The following is a 17161-nucleotide window of genomic DNA, read 5'->3' as shown; positions in this document are numbered from 1 at the left end:
GTGACGTCAGGAGCCTCACGCCCACCGCGCCGTTCAAACGCTGGCGGCGGTAAAAGCGGGGCGCGCGCGGGGACTGAGGGGACCCGGGGGCTCTGAGGGACCTGGGGGCTCTGAGGGACCTGGGGCGGGGGGTGGCTGGAGTGGGGACGGGGCTTGGGATGAGGCAGCTCTGAGGGGGACACGGGGCTTGGGATGGGGCAGCTCTGAGGGGGACCCGGGGCTTGGGATGGGGCAGCTCTGAGGGGGACGCGGGTCCGCCCGCTGTAACCTCGGGAGTCCGGGCGGCTCCGCGCCCTCCCAGCGAGGTGATGCGGTCACCGTCCCTGGAGGTGTTTGAGGGAAGGCTGGCCGAGGCGCTGAGTGCCGCGGGAAAGGTGGCGCGGTGGGGTTCGCTCACGGCTTGGGCTCGGTAGTCTCGGAGTTCTTCTTCAACGTAATTGCTTCGGTGCTTCTCCCCACTTTAACTGCCGGGGCGCTCCAGGCGAGTTTAAACTTATAAATTTTGTCCCCGAGGAAAAGTAGATGTTACTTAAATTAATCCCCCCATATCCATATCTTTTGCTTAGAGTCAGGCAGTTAAGTGCTTCCTGAATGTCCCTGTTCCCTTTTTCAGGTGCTCGTTTCTATGAGATAAGCTGTAAAGATGTTGAAGTTTAAATGTGGAGCCCGAAATCCGGTCGAGGCAGGACCGATGGAGCCCATCACCAGCAGAGCTTCTCGGCTAAATCTGCTCTTTCAGGTGAAGGATGTCTGACCTGGGAGCAGCTGATCTCACTTTTGTCCTTGTCCATCCCCATTTCGTATCTCAAAATACAGCTTTGCTTGTTTGGATGATGAAACCATGCCTGTGTCATTCTTTGGGATAAAAGAAAGGAGTAACTAGGTGAAGTTCAAAGTGTACCTGGTTTGCACAAAATTCAGTGGATACTAACTGGTCTTATGTTTTGTGCATCTGCTGATGTTTTAGCCTGGTAGATTTTTTCCACATAAAGATGGAATATTGTTTTCTGTGCCCTGTAAGCTTCAGTTCTTTTCATGAGTGAAGGAGCTGTGGGTTTCTCCCAAGATGAATTTACCCAGGGGCTCCTTTCTGAGGTCCAACAGCTTTTCCTTCCAGAGCTGCTGTTGATGCTGATTTCTTAAATTGTTTGTACCATGAAAAGACCTGCATGATGCAGTGTCAAGGAAAAGGCCAGTCAGATCAGAGTCATCAGGAGAATATAGATTGTTAAAATGTGAATCACAGCTTTCTTGAGACTGCTAGTTTAGTTGCTTGAAACTTTAAAGGATTGCTTTGTCTAAAAGAAAAATACCTGTAACAGCTATTACAGATAGACATAGTGAGTTGATATATTTACCTCACACTTCTGTATCATTTGCCTAATTTCCGAAGTAGTGATTTTAAAATGGATATATATTATCTGCTCTATACATCTGTTATTGATTTGAGGCTTTTCATTGTTGTCTGAGACTCCATCTGCTGTTGCTGCTTTTTTTTTCCAGGGGAAGCCACTCTTTGTGACTCAACAGCAGATGTCTCCTCTCTCCCGGGAAGGCATCCTTGATTCATTATTTGTTCTTTTTGAAGAATGCAGAAACCCTGCTTTAATGAAAATTAAACATGTTGGCAACTTTGTCAAGAAGTGTAAGTTTGTTTAGACTAATTTTCAGGTGTCACTTTACTAAACAGTTCTTAAGAATCTGGGTGTTAGAGTAATGCTTTAGTTGCTTTGATTGTAACCCAGGACTTTGAGCGTCTGATTTTTTGTTGGCAGACTCAACTCTGCAAAGGGGATCTTGGCAATCTTGGTAAGGATTTGTTCAGGTCCAAGAAGATCAAATGCAAGTGGCTTTTGAAGTGCTGTGACTCAAATATACCTCCTTCTTAGTCTGTACTGTATTTATATTTCAAGAGGTACTTTCTTGGAAAGTGAGTAGTGGCTCCAGCAAAGCTCTGAGTGTGCACCACAGAAGGATGTCAGAAGTTGAGAGCAGGATAGTGACTATGAGGAAAAAAAAAGATTTGAGAGAGAAATTTGGTAATCCCTGGCTGTTTGACCTTTTGGATTCCATGTGTTACCCAGGTTTTGCATGTGTAACTTGCAAAAAGTATTTCTGTACTTCAGAAATACAGGTCCTAAAGAAGTAAATATTTTATTGCTAATGTGCCCAGATTCCTTTTGGGGAAGAGCAAAGAAAATTTCCATCAATTTTTCCATTAAGATGTAGCAGAAAAACATTTGATTTCAAGTAACGTGTTGTGCCCCCTGTTATAGCTCCACCCAATGGTTTGTAGGTATTATTAGCAGACAGTAATTTTCTGCTAGTTTGAAGAATTTTTAGAACAATCTCCCCTGAGTGACTGATTATCACAGTGCATGCTGGCTGGAACTAGTCAGTGGAAAACTTGAGCTGAATATCTGCAATAAATGCCTGTGGCTGGTTGTTAGACAATGGACTGGTGCCTCCCTCAGGCAGAGGAGCAAACCCTGTCCCTGGACTAGAACTCACTGGGTAAAGCCTTCATGTGTAGAAAATATACTTTTGATAAAGGATGGCTGGAAAGAAATTAAGAACCAAAGAGGTTCTCAGCCTCTGATGTTATGAATGGGACAGAATTATGGTTGCTATGGGAACTGTCTTAGCATTTCCTGATCCTTTTGTATGTACCATATTTCAGACTTAACTCTGCATTGATACAGTCTTTTTCTAGTTCTGATGCATGGTATTATTTTTAAGAAGCATATTCTGGAAAGATTTAACATTTCTTGAGAATCTGGAAATGAATGTTGGGATTTTTTTTTGTTTTGGTTTGGTTTGCTGGAGCTTTTTTAATTTTATTCCCCAGTTTTGATAGTGTCTCTTTTTTATAAAATGCCAGTTGCCAAATGTAAAATAAGTATTTTATTTTTATAGATGCAGAGGCTATCGCTGAACTAAAGGAACTGCAACCCAGTGTGAAGGACTTTGAAGTAAAGAGTGTGGTTGGCTGTGGTCACTTTGCAGAAGTCAAAGTAGTGAGAGAGAAAGTCACTGGTGATGTCTATGCCATGAAGGTGATGAGCAAGGAGTCCTTGCTGGCGCAGGAGCACGTATGTATATTTTTGTTATGTGACTAGGAGGATAAATTGCAATTTGTTGAACACTTCCTTTCTCTCACTATTATTAGAACTGAGTTAAAAATATATCTTGAGAAAGCTCATCCTACATTTGAGTGAAGCAATAAATTTGTGTGTAGTCTTGCTGTGTTTAAAAGTCATCGTCACAGTCTATGGGTCTGTTGGGTGAGGTGCCATCCTCAGGTACCAAAACATGGCCCTTGTTGTAAAGAGCTTCCCATCTAATTATAAGAAAAGAAAAACAGATGACGAAAACACTGAATCAGTATTGATCTTGTTGATGATGGTTTGAATTTTCAGACAATCTATTCATTAAGGGTTTTTTTTTTTTATTTTAAAGAGCGAAGTATAATGTCAAGAGTGGGTGTGAAGGCAAACTGTGGTGACTGGATTTTTATGGAGAGCCTCTCGCTAGCTTGAGAAATGTGTTACTTGGAAACTTAAAAAAGGGATAATGGAGGTTGTTCTCATAGTTTGGTGAGAAACAGAAGTTAATCTTTGCTGACATGAGATGACAAGTAGGACAGAGATACTCCATGAGAGACCTCATGAATTTATACAATATCTGCATCGGTTGTTTCCAATACATGGTGCAGTAAGGTTGCTCCTAATATCTCTCAGCATTTTTTGTGGCTAAGAGAAATGGAGCCCAACTAAAATTACCCTTTCTGGGGCATAGATTGACAAGAAAGCAAAGTATGGCACTACCCTCACATGGCACTTGTTCAGGAAACAGCACTTAATAATTTCTGTGTAATTTTTTTGTGATGTGTGCCAAGTTTTTCTAAAACTAGGGGATTCTAATGTATTCTCACTCCCTCTCATCATGATGTAACTGAACACTTTTTTGGTAGGTGTCATTTTTTGAGGAAGAACGCAGCATATTAGCTCAGAGCACCAGTCCATGGATTCCACAATTACAGTATGCATTTCAAGACAAGAAAAATCTCTACTTGGTAATGCCTAGTTTTTGATTTTCTCCTCTATTGAACACCATTGTTGTTAGTTTATTAAAGAATAATGTGATGGTTGAAATGTGCTTGTTTTCTGTAAATTTTCCTGCTCTACATAGCACTATTTGATATATGCCCAGTGTCTTACTGGGTAGTTGAATGGAATATCTTGTATATCTGTTTAAAATTGTATGTAGGTTATGGAATATCAGCCTGGAGGGGACTTGCTGTCACTCTTAAACAGATATGAGGACCAGCTGGATGAGAATATGGTGCAGTTTTACCTTGCAGAGTTGGTTTTGGCCATTCACAGTGTCCATCAGATGGGTTATGTCCACCGGTACGTAAAGGTTGCTTTGGGTGCTTCTATATTCTGTCCTCTTTCAGTATTTCACATGCTGTGTCAGAGGAAAAAATTAGAAAATTAATCAGACTCCCAACTATAATTGTAGCTCAAGGCATTAACTTTGATGTAAAGTTCAGACCAATATCAAGAAAGGATTGTTACATATATTTTTCTGGAGGCTCAGTGAAAAGAAACCTTAATGTTTCACTATAACAAATTTAAATATTTTCCATGGATTGCTGCTTTTGGCACCAAATACTATGGGAAATTAATGTAATTGTTAAAAATGGTTGTGTGCTGATTGGTGAACAGGGCTGTATAGGACATTGGAGTACTTAAATATCACAGAGTCTTCTCTCAGGGCTTGGAGACTGTTACTGTGTGCACTTTCAAATCATACTGGTATTTAAAGAAATTATTCCATTCTGAGGGTGTGGAAATGTTAGGAAGTATATTATGTTCCAAGAGTTTGTAGTGGCTCCACTTAGAGCATGGGCTGTGGCTTTCTAGTGCAAGGTCACTGGCCGAATTTGGAAGATTTGCAGAATAAGTTGTGAGGGCGTTTGGGAAGAAAACTACAAAATACTTTACTGTAACTCAGTTACAATGTGGTCAAGGTGCAAAGTCACCTTCTCTTTTCATCTGCTGCCAATAATTATTAACCTTCCATGGACTAAGGGGAGCTGTAATACTTCCCTATGTGCTTGGAAACAGGGCAATTTTTGGAAGAAGACTCCCACTTGAAAGGTTTTATGCATGTGGTTGAGTATAGGTGAATAGGGACATCCTGTTATCTGGCTGTGACAGTAGGGAATGGTCTGGAAAGGTTCTGATTGCTTTCTTCTGGCTCACAGGGATATCAAACCAGAGAATGTTCTCATTGACCGAACAGGGCACATCAAACTGGTGGACTTTGGGTCAGCGGCCAAAATGACAGTAAACAAAACGGTAACAATGCGGATTTAAACTTTGTCTGTGGCTTGTTTGGATAGCCCAGTTGAAAAGGGAAAACTAACTTGGTATCTGTTCTTTGATTATACCTTGCTCTTCTCTCTTCTGCCTTTCTTGTCCATTATGGAATCTATTCATAATTCTGTTTTTCCATTTGTGAATGGCTTTTCAAGCAGGAGCTCAAGTATCTTTTGCAGCCTTCAGCAGATACATATTTGCTTTTTAAAATATTAATACACAAGAAAGGTAATGGTAAATTTGCTTTCTCATGGTGCTGCACTGTGATACAAAATCATACTTCTACAGGTTCTTACAGTTGTTCAGTGCTGTGTTTAAAGGGGACATGGATTTATGGTTGGAATGAAAATTGTGCCTGTCGTAACTAAGGTGACATAACTTTGAAGACTGGGGAGTTCTGATCAAAATGAGTCACATTTAAATATTCTGGGCTTCACTCACCAGAAAGTACTGCATCAAATCTAAATCAGTGGAGATTTTTATAAGTTGCTTGTAAGTTTTGGTAACTGCATACAACTTCCAGTGAAAATTTTTAAAATTTAAATGTATCCAAGTGAGAACATGAAGTTCTGTACCATATTTCTGTCTTGTTTTACAGTCTTTATTTTTCCATAACATTTTCTTTGTAATGTGATTCTTAATATCCTGTTTTCCCTGCTCTTACACTTTCAGTGCTTCTCTGCATTTCATTTAAATTTTTAAAAAACTTTTTCTTCACACTATCTTTTCAGTCACTTATAGGTTTTTGTGTTAGCCTGCCTGCTGCTTTGTGCATTCTTTTATGCTACTCAGTACAAAAATGATTGCAGCATTGGCACCTGAATTACCTTTTCTAAGCAATCCAGAAATTCAAATATTAGTACTTTGCTGATCATGAACACTAGGCAAAAAGGTAAAGGTGACAGAGAATGTAATGAGGGCAGGAAATATTTATGTCTGAACTTGGCCATTTTTGAAATTTCAGCTATGTTCCTGTTAATACTAGTTGAAGCAGAGTATGCTTGCTGTTTAAAACAAACATCAGTTTAGTATTTCTGTGCTTTTTGGGATACTACTTTTCTACTTTATCAATTTGTACTTTATAGTAACAATTAGCTCTGATAATTTGACTCTTTATATCAAATAGCTCTCTTTGTTTGTTTATCAGCAGCTTCCTTAACCTAGTGCTTATTTGCAAAATTTGCTTAAAATTACTTTCTTAAAATTCATGTGAAGGGCTGAAAATTATGTCTCATTAAAAAGAAAAAAAGCATGGGGGTAAAAATAAAACCTTGTTTTATTACCAAGATGCCATTGAACAGAAAGTGCTGTAATTTCACTGGGTTTATCTTTGCTCCCAGGTGAATGCCAGGCTCCCTGTGGGCACACCTGACTACATGGCACCAGAGATGCTGACAGGGTTGGGAGGGGATGGCAAAGCCTCCTACGGCCCCGAGTGTGACTGGTGGTCCCTTGGAGTCATTGCCTATGAAATGATTTATGGAAGGTCTCCTTTCACTGAAGGCACATCAGCAAAAACTTTCAATAACATCATGAACTTCCAGGTAGAGAGATCTCCTTCCCTGTTCTCAAGTAAAAAGGTTGTAACTAAAGGCTGTTTTTCTCAGCTTTATATAAGTTTATGGATGTCTCTTACTTTGTCATGTTCATAAAATATTTGGAATATATGCACTGTGTTGTATTTATATAGGTATATAGGTTAGTTATCAAGTTACTTTTTGTAACATCATCCCTGATTCAAACAATCCTATGACCCACCCTTTGAAAGTTTGTGAGAATTTTCTGGGGAAGTGTCTTGTTTTACTCTTCCATTTGTGTGTGCCATTGGCCATTGTTCAGCATAAGATGCTGACCTGGGATACCGTTTGCCTTGGTGGGAATGGTTGTTCCTGTGTTCTTATCTATATGCAGTAAATGCATATAAAAGCCTACTTGGATAAAATGCACCATGCTTTTATTTGTGTGCTATAAATAGTCATCCTTTGTACCTGACATATCTCAGCATAATGAAACTTAATCTTCCTGTTCTGAGCCTGTTTTCCTACTGAGCAGAAATCCATTTCTTTCTAATGCAGAGATTTCTGAAGTTCCCAGAGGATGTGCAAGTTAGCAGTGACTTTCTTGACCTGATCCAGAGCCTGCTCTGTGGGCAGAAGGAAAGGCTGGGTTATGAGGATCTCTGCTGCCATCCATTTTTTTCTAAAATTGACTGGAACAATATCCGTAATTGTAAGTAGAATAAAGTTATATTTATAAACAATTTCTGGGTTTTTTTGGTACTGAGAAAATGTGTAGCATGAGTATTTAAGTGTGTTTGATCTGAATTATTCATAATGAAACAAGACTGGTTTCTGGAGCAGGTGTTTTTAACAAAACAGCTCATTTTGGTTTTTGCAAAGGCTGTGTTAACATCTCAGGTAAAAATTGTAAGGTAAGAGGATGTTTAATAAAACTGCATATGAATTTCTGATGCAATTGCCATATTACTGCAGGCACTAGACTGGAAAATCAAAATGGTCCTTTCCATGTCCTTCTTCAGATTAAAAGGCATCAGTATGTTTTTTCAGGCCTTTCGCACTTCAGTTTGCTAAATTTGGCTTCATCTTTTCTTGTTGTTGTATCCTCAGCTTTCTCTTTTGTTACTTGTGAACCAACTTTACTTAAGGTTGGGTTACTTTTTGTAGTTCCAGTAGGTGATGAAATGTCTGTGGCCGTAGAGGCCATTGGAGCTTTTTGTCAAAGTCAATGGGGATAATGTATTACTGCTTTATTTTGGTCAAAAATCTGTTCATTCAACCAGGAATAGAATAAAACCAGTGAACCAGATAATTCTCTATGCAGAAAACTGTTTATAATACAATGTAAGCAATGGAATTTGGTATTTGGAAGTAGTGAGGCACCAGCTCCATGGCAAAAACAAATACTTCACAGTTCATCAGTGATCTCTATGGGGACCTGATTGTGTTGGAGAGTATTTTAAATTATTTGGACTGTAAGATTATCTGGGCGAGCAACATGTCTGCCTTATGTTTTTTGTCAAATATGCTGTAAGGGAATGATTCTGCTCCATTTTCCATGATAAATTGCTAAGCCAGTGCTTCTACTTTTGATGACTATCTCAGCACTTCAGCTGTCAGCTCCACAGACGTTTGCTCACTTTTCTGTCGATTCATTAATTTTGAACTTGTGGAGTTGCTGTTCTGTTAAATTCCATTGTTTCTGCCCTTTTGAGAGTCATTGAGCCTTGAGCCCTTTTCATCACTTTAGCATACATTTCCCAGTGCTCTCTGCCTTCTCTCCCCAGAGCCCTGCCTAAGCCACCAGTTTCTGTTCCTGAATTTTGTGTTGCATTTATATCCTGTTACCTCAGATATAGAGAGAAGAATGATATGTGAGCATATATTCTGGTGTTTCCTTGGCAATTGCCTGTGTAGTATTCACACAGCTGCAGGACTTAATGGAGCATTTTGCCAATTCATGTGACAGTGGTGATGCTGATGGACAAGCCACTAGGCAGCCCTGGTGTGGTTATACTGTTGGAGTAGTCATTTGGGATTTAAAAAATCCCATTTCTGTCTGCAGCTGGCCAGCTGATTGCATCATTCCCTGTAATATCCACACCTACCTACTGTGAGGTTTCATGCAGTTTTGACCCCTCATTTTGTTGTTATGCCTCATACTTGATAAATCCTCACTGTAACTAGCACAAAACACAGCAGTCTCTGCTTCAAGCAGCAGATTCAATGTATCACCTATTGCTTTGCTCTCAGTAGTGGTTCTTCCTGTGCTGGTTTTTCTGAGCAGTCTTGCTGTCATTCTGTTCAAAACCTGGGATAGGTTTGACCTGGGCTATCTAAAAGCTAAAGGCTTCTTTCTAATCTTGACCTCTACTGATAGAGATATTTAATTGGAGAAATGGCAGCTCGAGAAGTTGGGTGATGGAAGAGGTCATAGGATTTAGATTTACATTAAAGAATCTCACTACCCCACGTTAATCTGGTCAAAGATTTAAGGTTATGGAGTATTGCAACTGGGTGATCCTAAAGCCTTTGCCAAGTGAAGTGACTCTGATCCACAATTGTTAGACAAATTCTGTGTCAGCATAGTCAGACTTTCCTACAGTCTATAAGGGCAGTGATGTAATTTCTATTTCAGGCTGAGCAAGGTAGGGAAAAAATTGGTACCTTTGCCTTGCAGGTATTTAATTATCATGCTGAGAGCTCCAGGATAGCCATTCTTAATACAACGATTTTGGTTAAGAATGTGTCATTAAGGGGCTTTTCAGTGTTACACTTTGTTGTTATGGTAACCTGTGAAACACTTGACTTTTTAGTAAACCCCTTTCCAAAAGATCACTGCCTCTAAAAAAAAACTCCCAACTTCCCTGGGTCCAAGTAATGTATCTGCAGAAGCAGCTCTTAAGTTGCAGAAACAGAATCAAACCATTAAACCTAGGGTCAGGTTTATCTGAATTTGTCTCAACAGGTGTTTTTTCCCCTTTGTTGGAGTATTGTACTGAAACACACTTATAGATTCTGCTCTCTGTTGCTTTCTGTCTCTTTTCTGCTATTTAATGACTTCTAAAACTTATTTAAAAAACCCCACCTGAAAGCAGATACCACCACACTTCCTTGCCAAAAATAAAATAAACCAAAACTCAAAAGTTTGTGTTCATTTACTGGAGAATTTTCTGAAAATATTTTGGAATTTATTTACCTGAAATAAACATATTTCTATCTGTGTTTCAGCTAAATGATCAGGTATTTCACTGAAAAGTTTACAACAGAACCATTTGAGTACCTAAAAAGTATCTAAAATCAGAGGTAGAGTATGGGGGAATGACATACTCGAGTTACCAGTAACAAGGCTGCATTCTGTATAATTTTGGGATTTTTTTTTTGTTGTTTTTTGTTATTTGACATCCATAAACTGCATCAGCTTTTTAATTTGGAATCAAAAATCTGCTTGCTGAAGTCTAGCTGGGAGATGGTCAGAAAACTTTCATTTTTACCTAAGCAATATGTGTACAGCATAAAGAGCCTTTCATTTTAAGAATTGCTATGTAACTACAGTCCAAGAGGGTTGAAAATGGAATGGCATATTTGGACTTTCACATGGAAACTACACATATGAAAAGACAAGAGTTAATGTCTCGTGCAAACAGAAGAACTTGAGAAAGTATTATGACTGATTTTTAAACTGTTTTCTGCTGTTAAAGAGGCAGGACCCAAATCTCATTATTCATAAGTCCCAGACACTTATCCTTATGAACACCACGTTGTCATTCAGGATGTTAACAGTAACACATTGTGGGGTTTCATTTAAATTCTTGTCTTCAGAATAATGTGTTGACTTGTTTCTTGAAGTGGAGATCACTTGCATTGCAGGTTGAAAATCACTTTTATTAATAGAAATGTATGTGTTGTATCATTGTCTTGACAAAGCACTAAAGGTGTTAAGATAATATTGTAATGATAGGTTAGAACTAGCACGGTGCCTTTTTTATAAGTGGTTTTAGCAAAAATTTCCTTTAGTTTCATCACTGGGATTGTCTATTTTTCTTTTATAACACTTTCTCAAATAGGTCTGTTAGAGCCTGAGGAAGATGAATGCCTAACCTATTTAAAAAGGCTGTGTGGATGCTTTTCCTCAGAAAGCATTTATAGATCACCTTGTAGATCAAGAAGAGACACATTTTTATCCTTAAGAAACATTCTGTATTGCTTTTAAGTTTCCTATTTCAGTTGAGTCTTTCGCTGTCCCAGGGGAAATGCAGTCTCTCTTTTGTGAATTTGCATGAAAATATTTTGAAAGGATGGAAAGACCTTGTTAAGGCAATGTTCTTTGTACCAGTCATAAATACACACTGAAGCAGAGTTTAAGAAAAAGCCTTTTTTTCCATAAGAGACACTTTATCTAATCTTAATGATAAACTGATTAAAGTACTGGAGTATGTGTGGTGCTTTTGGATTTTTCCTTTCTCTTTTTCATTTTTTCTTTTTTCTCTTAAACTTAGCAACCTACAACACCCCCTTTTCCTCTGAAAGTCATTCTTTAGAACAGATGGAAGAGGGTTATATCCTTCCACAAGTGGGGATGTATCTAGGCAAGGAATTGACTTTTTTAAAACATGCAGTTCTCTACAAGATTCTTTAAATGGTAAACAGAACATGTACGTTCGTTGTAACGTGTCGGAGACAAAAGGAGCTCTTTGTACCCAACCAGTTTGTGTGAGTAGAAGCACTGGGTTTACTGTCTTTTTGAGTAGTACTTTTGCCTCCCTTTTGGGTGAGCCTGAGAAAAGTGTAAATTTGTCACCTTGTCAGATGTGATGGCATGGTGCTCACATTTATTTCTCAGAGGCTTATCTTGACCTCTGCTGAAGGATCCTTCCCTTTCAAGGAGCAACTGAAAAGCACATCAATGTATTGGCATTCACCAATCTTCATCTTCTGAAAATGCTATAGTTGTGTGACAGCTTTCTGATTTTAAGCAAGTAATAATAACTTAACTAGACATTATTCCATGATGTGACCCACACTTGAGGACAAAATTGCTTGTCTGTTTTAGCTTGGTTTTACATGACTACTCTGTTTATTCTGTGGGTATTTTGGACATCAGATAAAGGACTGCTTAGTCTGAGGAATAAAAATCTATGAGGAAGCTACCAAATAATTAGCAACATCAGACAGAGTGGATCTAGCTTTATTTTTTTTTTTTTTTTTCAGTTATTCCCTCTTACCCCTAAGTGATTTTTTTTTTCTTCAACATGCTGAAACTTCTTCAGAAGTTCTGCTTCTCATTTACAGCCACTGTTGACAAGTTCAGAACTAGTTAACATCTAGGGGTGTTTTTGTCAAATGACTTTTCTCAGTTTTCTCTTTAGGTGCTACTATTTCTTGATACAAATATTGTAACAAAGTTATACTGCAGAGTTGCAGAGATTTTGGACTGTTAGTCATGGATTTTACTGAATACAAAATAGAGGGCAAAGGATTTTTTCTTTTCTTTTTAATCTAGTATTCACAATTTCTCATCTTTGTTCTCATATTTTATTTAAAACATCAGAGGAAGGTGTAGTGTAAAACATTGTGCTCTTTAAACTAGTTTCCCACCAGCTCCAAAGGTTTGCTCTGTCTCACATTCAGTTTTATCTTTGTGCATCCATTGTTGTCCCACTGAGTGCTTTTTCATCTTTTTATTTGCATGCAGAGTTAAATGGTATTTTCTTTCATGCATGTGGTTTGAGTAGCAATTCTTATTATTGGTAAGAGGAACAACTTTAATTGCAAGGCCTTGAAGATGACTCTTAAGATCTTTGCTAATTTCTGGAGGGAAGTAAGGCTTTAGATGGCTCTTTCAGAGATGAAGTCATCTGTCAGGCTTTGGGGAGTACGGAACAGGGTGCTTGTACCATTATAAAAAGGCAGCTAAGTTGGTTTTTGTTACCTCTTTAAAAACGTTCTAGCCTTTTGCAGATGAAGTGAAGTGTTTGCTATTTTCTCTATTACTTTACCTCATACACAGTATCTGCCTTCAAAAACAGTGTTAAAAATCCCACAGCAACCCCTTTCTGTGAGAGAAAGCACAGAGTTCTTTCAGTGAAGGTCCTGAAACTAAAAAATACTAATCCTGAACTGATTCTCCTCTGCTGTGAATTAACTACAACTTTTAACTTGTATTTGCATTAAAGATGATATGCTTACAAATTGTTCTCTGTTACTTTTCTGTTTTTAATCATTAAGAATATATGTAAGAGTAGCTGGACATTATCCTGACATTAAGTAATTTTTAAAAGGAAATACATCTCCAAATCAACAATCTATATTTCAAAATTACGATTATGTTGCATAAATATCAGCATTATATTATATTTTTATTATAACCAATTAAATAAAAGAAATTAATAAATTTGTGATACTGACATACATTTTAAATGTTCTGGAGCTGGTAAGTTCCAGTAGGCTGAAACTGCTTACTATAGAACCTATTTAATTTGTGTATTTTCCCCATTTATCTCATTCTAATGTACTTGGAACTACTGTACACGAGCAGCATCTGCTTCATGGAATTTCTTCTCACTTCCCTGCTTGGGAGCAGCGTCAGGATGGCTCTTCAGGGAGCTGCTACCAAAGCCTGCGTGTGTAGTTGGGATTTGGCAGTTGACGGAGACGGCTTCTTTATTTTTTTTTTTTCTCTGTTAATGCTGGTCTGGTGGGTAGTTCCAGCGAGGGAAGGGAGAGTTAAAGGCGGGCAGTGGAAGGCTTTGGCAGCCTAGAGGGAGCCAGCGCCTCCAGCCGTGACTCGCTGTGCCCCTGCCACTCACGGGCAGCAGCGGCTGTCACGCCGCAGGCAGGTAGGGTTAAAGCCGGCATGCGGGGACTCGGGAGCAGGGAGCCTGCACTGCAGGGGTTGGAATGTTGTTCCCAGTCCTTCAATCCTCATCAGCCCTTCAGCTACAGGAGATCCATACTGGATCCATGGTAACGGCTTTAGCACACTCCACTTCCATCAGCTGGTGACAATGAGCTGTTCTAGCTGCTGGCTGAGGAGCTGTCTCCCCTTTGCTGATCTCAGAGTTGCAGTGAGTGGGGACCCGAGTGATGAAATTAAATAAATAAATGTCAGGAAATGTGATTTAATGAGGTAGGGATTGCACAGCAGGGCTTCTGCATTCATTCCTTTCCCACATGTAGCCAAGCCAGCAGGTAGCTCGGGTGCTGCACAGCACCAAGAAGAACTTGTCCTTTTTGTTCCTTAGGTTAATTAAACTGAAGCAAGCACGAGAAAATCACCTGGAATTAAACAACTGCTTAGCAAGTTAAGTGGTACCAATTTAGAAATTATAGTAGGAAATACAATGTAATTCCTGCTATTTATACCTCTCTTCAGAGCTGATTGTATCAGAGCCAGACTGCAGTGGTGTCCCGGCAAGAGTTCCAGATCTTAAGCAAGCTCTTTTAGAGAAATAAAATCAATCTTCTTTTCCTAAAGACCAGTGAGCTTTTAGTAGCTATAGTTTATTAGAACCTTGCAGGAGAAAGACCAGTTTGCTGTTGATTAGAAACCCATGCTGGGAAGATTCTTGTTAGTGTTAAAGGGTAAGATATATCCCTTAGCTGACTAGCACAGGATCAGGCTTCTTTCTCAGGTAGTATCACTAATTGGACAGGTTGAAGACATTTTTCTTTTCAAGCTGAATCAGAATTGACAGGCTTCTGGCTATATTACAGTAATGATTTTCTTAGCCTGGTGCTTTGATTTTATCAGTTATGTGTTAAAAAACCCAACATCTTAACCTGAAAAAAACCCAAACCCCAGAATCTCGAATGCCTAAGCTAAACCCCAGTTTGATCAGTGTGGGAGATGCTGTGCCTGCAGAGTGGTAGCCATGTTGGCAGCTCAAGGGTTAATCTCTTGTTGCTGTAATACGCTTTGAGAGCAGCAGCTCGGTCTGCTTGTGTTAGCAAGATTAAAAGCAGGAGCTGCAGTGCCATTGCAAGCACTGAATGAGTGGGACTGTTGCAGAGTGAACTGTAGCTGAATTTTGTCTTTTCTTCTTGCTTTTTTCCCACCAGCTCCTCCCCCCTTCGTTCCTACTCTCAAGTCTGATGATGACACCTCAAATTTTGATGAACCAGAGAAGAATTTGCGGGTGTTATCCTCTACGCGCCAGTTGAACCCAGCAGGATTCTCGGGGGAAGATTTGCCATTTGTGGGGTTTTCATTCATCAAGGCTTTGGGGATACTCAGATCAGAGTAAGTAGAAATTATTGCTCAGGTGGATAGGACTGCTGGAAAAATGGGTAGGTTTGTTGCAGAGAGGATGATGTGTGTATGTGAGGGAAAGCTGTTTTAACTGACCTGTACTCTGCTGTAGGGAAGCTGCCAGATTCGGGCTTTATCTGTTGCTGGTGTGTCTTGTGCATGTCCTACTGTTCTCTGATTATTTCTGGGATGAGGGGGAGGAAATGGGATGGAGAGATTCATTCTAAACCAGTTATTATTAAAATTGTAGTTCAAATAGTTTGGATTAGTTGTTGCTGTTTAGCAGGGAGCAGAAGGTGATTGCATTTCTGGTACTGCAGATGCCTGCAAGGAGGAGAATACTGAGGAGTTCAGAGATGGAAAAAGGGGATGGTGTTATTTTATTGGGTCAAAGAGTGGGCACCAAGTGCTGGGAATGTGTAAGGCTGAATCAGTGATCCATGGAAAAGGAGCTCCACTAACCTGGGAATGTGCAGTGATGGGTCAGTGAGCAAGGGAAGGAGCTGCATGGCAGCTGGCTCTGTGCTGCTGGCTCAAGTTAAACAGGAGGACTGGACATTGCTGTGGTGTGTGTTCAAAGACTGGAGATTCAGATCAAATATGCAGTGGCCATGTGTGTGGAGGGATGTAAAGACCTCAGAGAAATGGTTTTCAATGGAAAGAAAACATGATTTCCAAGAGAACGGAGTCAGAGGAAAAGAAGACTATAAGTAGTGTGATATAAACCATTTGATGTGGTGGGTTGTTGGTTTCTGATGACAGAGCTATTGAAAAAGTATTAGTGCAGTGTGTTAAGTTGGGAAGTCCTTAGCTCAGGACCAGGAGGCCTCTCAGGAATGCAGTGGCTTTGGCTGGGTTAGTGACTCAATGCACTGTGTTTTCATGTCAGCCCTCATTACCTGATGCTGTTTTGCTCCCTTCAGGGACTTCATTGTCAATCTGTCTTAACTGAGTTTCATTTTATGTCATATTGGTGATAGTTGCTCTGCAGTAAGCTTGTCACCGAATTTGGCTATACTGTTGACATCCTTGATCTTGCTCACACCGTGAATCAAGGTTATATGATGGTTATGCCAGAAATAAAAAGGGAATCTTTGCCTTCCCCTCCTCAGCAGAGTTGCTTTTATGGCAAAAGAGGAAGGAAGGGAGAGGATATAAAACCCCAGAAAGTGTTCTTTTGGTGAAATGATCTAGTATTGTCAGCAGGATGGAATGTTAGATCAGTAAATACCTGGAATTAAAATCTGTCTTAATTTAGGAGTGAGATAACTTAGGCTGTTATCTTGTCTGCCTGGAGAACTGCAATCCGTGTACCAGGTCTATGTGACCATTCAGGGAACAGTCAGAAAAGCCTCAACAGTGACCATATATGTGTGGTAAAAACAGGCATGTAATTGGGCCCAGGACTAGAACTGAAGAGGAGCATGGGGTAAAGTCTCAGAACAGTGGAGTAACTGTGCTGGAGGCTGAGAGAGCTGTGGCAGATGGACTGAGATGCTTTCTCTGTGGAGCTGGTACCAAAAATGTGTATTGAAGTTACATTTGAATTTTGGGACTAGGTGAGAAGAGGTATAGCAAACGAATATAGTGATTAATGTCCTCTGCAGAAATTTTGATTGAAATCAAATTTCTGTTTGGTGTGGCCTGTTTTTTCTTAAACTGGAACAGAAAGTCGTCTTATATTTTCCCCTAAATAATTTTAATATGAGTAGATCTTAATGGTTTCTATTTCTTGAGTAGATCTCGATAAATGCACTTATTTTTAGCAGTAAATACTTGCCTTTTGTTCTAAGAAGGTGATTTAAGTATGTCAAAGCCTTTATGGAGACTTTAAAATACCTGTATTTAAGTAATGCAGTGATTAATTTATTCTCAATACCACTGCAAATGGGTCACAAAGATAACTTCTTACTTATAAAATATTGTCTGGTGTGTGTTTTACTTGAGGAAATAGAAACTGTTTCTGTCTGCACTGCCTTGAAAATCAAATTCTTAGATGAAGAACA

At 39.5% G+C, this 17161-nt stretch overlaps 1 protein-coding gene across 9 annotated transcripts in view; it reads left to right on the top strand.

Moving 5' to 3' along the window:
• The first annotated feature begins 262 nt into the window (after positions 1-262).
• CIT (citron rho-interacting serine/threonine kinase) overlaps positions 263-17161 on the top strand; it is a 68506-nt gene continuing 51607 nt past the window's right edge. For all 9 annotated transcript variants that reach the window (XM_053993982.1, XM_053993978.1, XM_053993977.1 and 6 more), the window contains exons 1-10: positions 263-481; positions 614-739; positions 1504-1645; positions 2917-3092; positions 3974-4075; positions 4270-4412; positions 5273-5366; positions 6728-6931; positions 7463-7616; positions 14966-15146. In XM_053993982.1, coding sequence (XP_053849957.1) covers positions 644-739; positions 1504-1645; positions 2917-3092; positions 3974-4075; positions 4270-4412; positions 5273-5366; positions 6728-6931; positions 7463-7616; positions 14966-15146 — 1292 coding nt within the window. In that variant the 5' untranslated portion in view covers positions 263-481; positions 614-643. The remainder of the gene's footprint in view (positions 482-613; positions 740-1503; positions 1646-2916; positions 3093-3973; positions 4076-4269; positions 4413-5272; positions 5367-6727; positions 6932-7462; positions 7617-14965; positions 15147-17161) is intronic.

The sequence above is a fragment of the Vidua macroura genome, chromosome 18 (genome assembly GCF_024509145.1).
Source record: "Vidua macroura isolate BioBank_ID:100142 chromosome 18, ASM2450914v1, whole genome shotgun sequence".
NCBI classification, from domain to species: Eukaryota; Metazoa; Chordata; class Aves; order Passeriformes; family Viduidae; genus Vidua; species Vidua macroura.
Note: the sequence above shows the minus strand (reverse complement) of the source record. Positions and strands in the feature narration are given on the sequence as shown.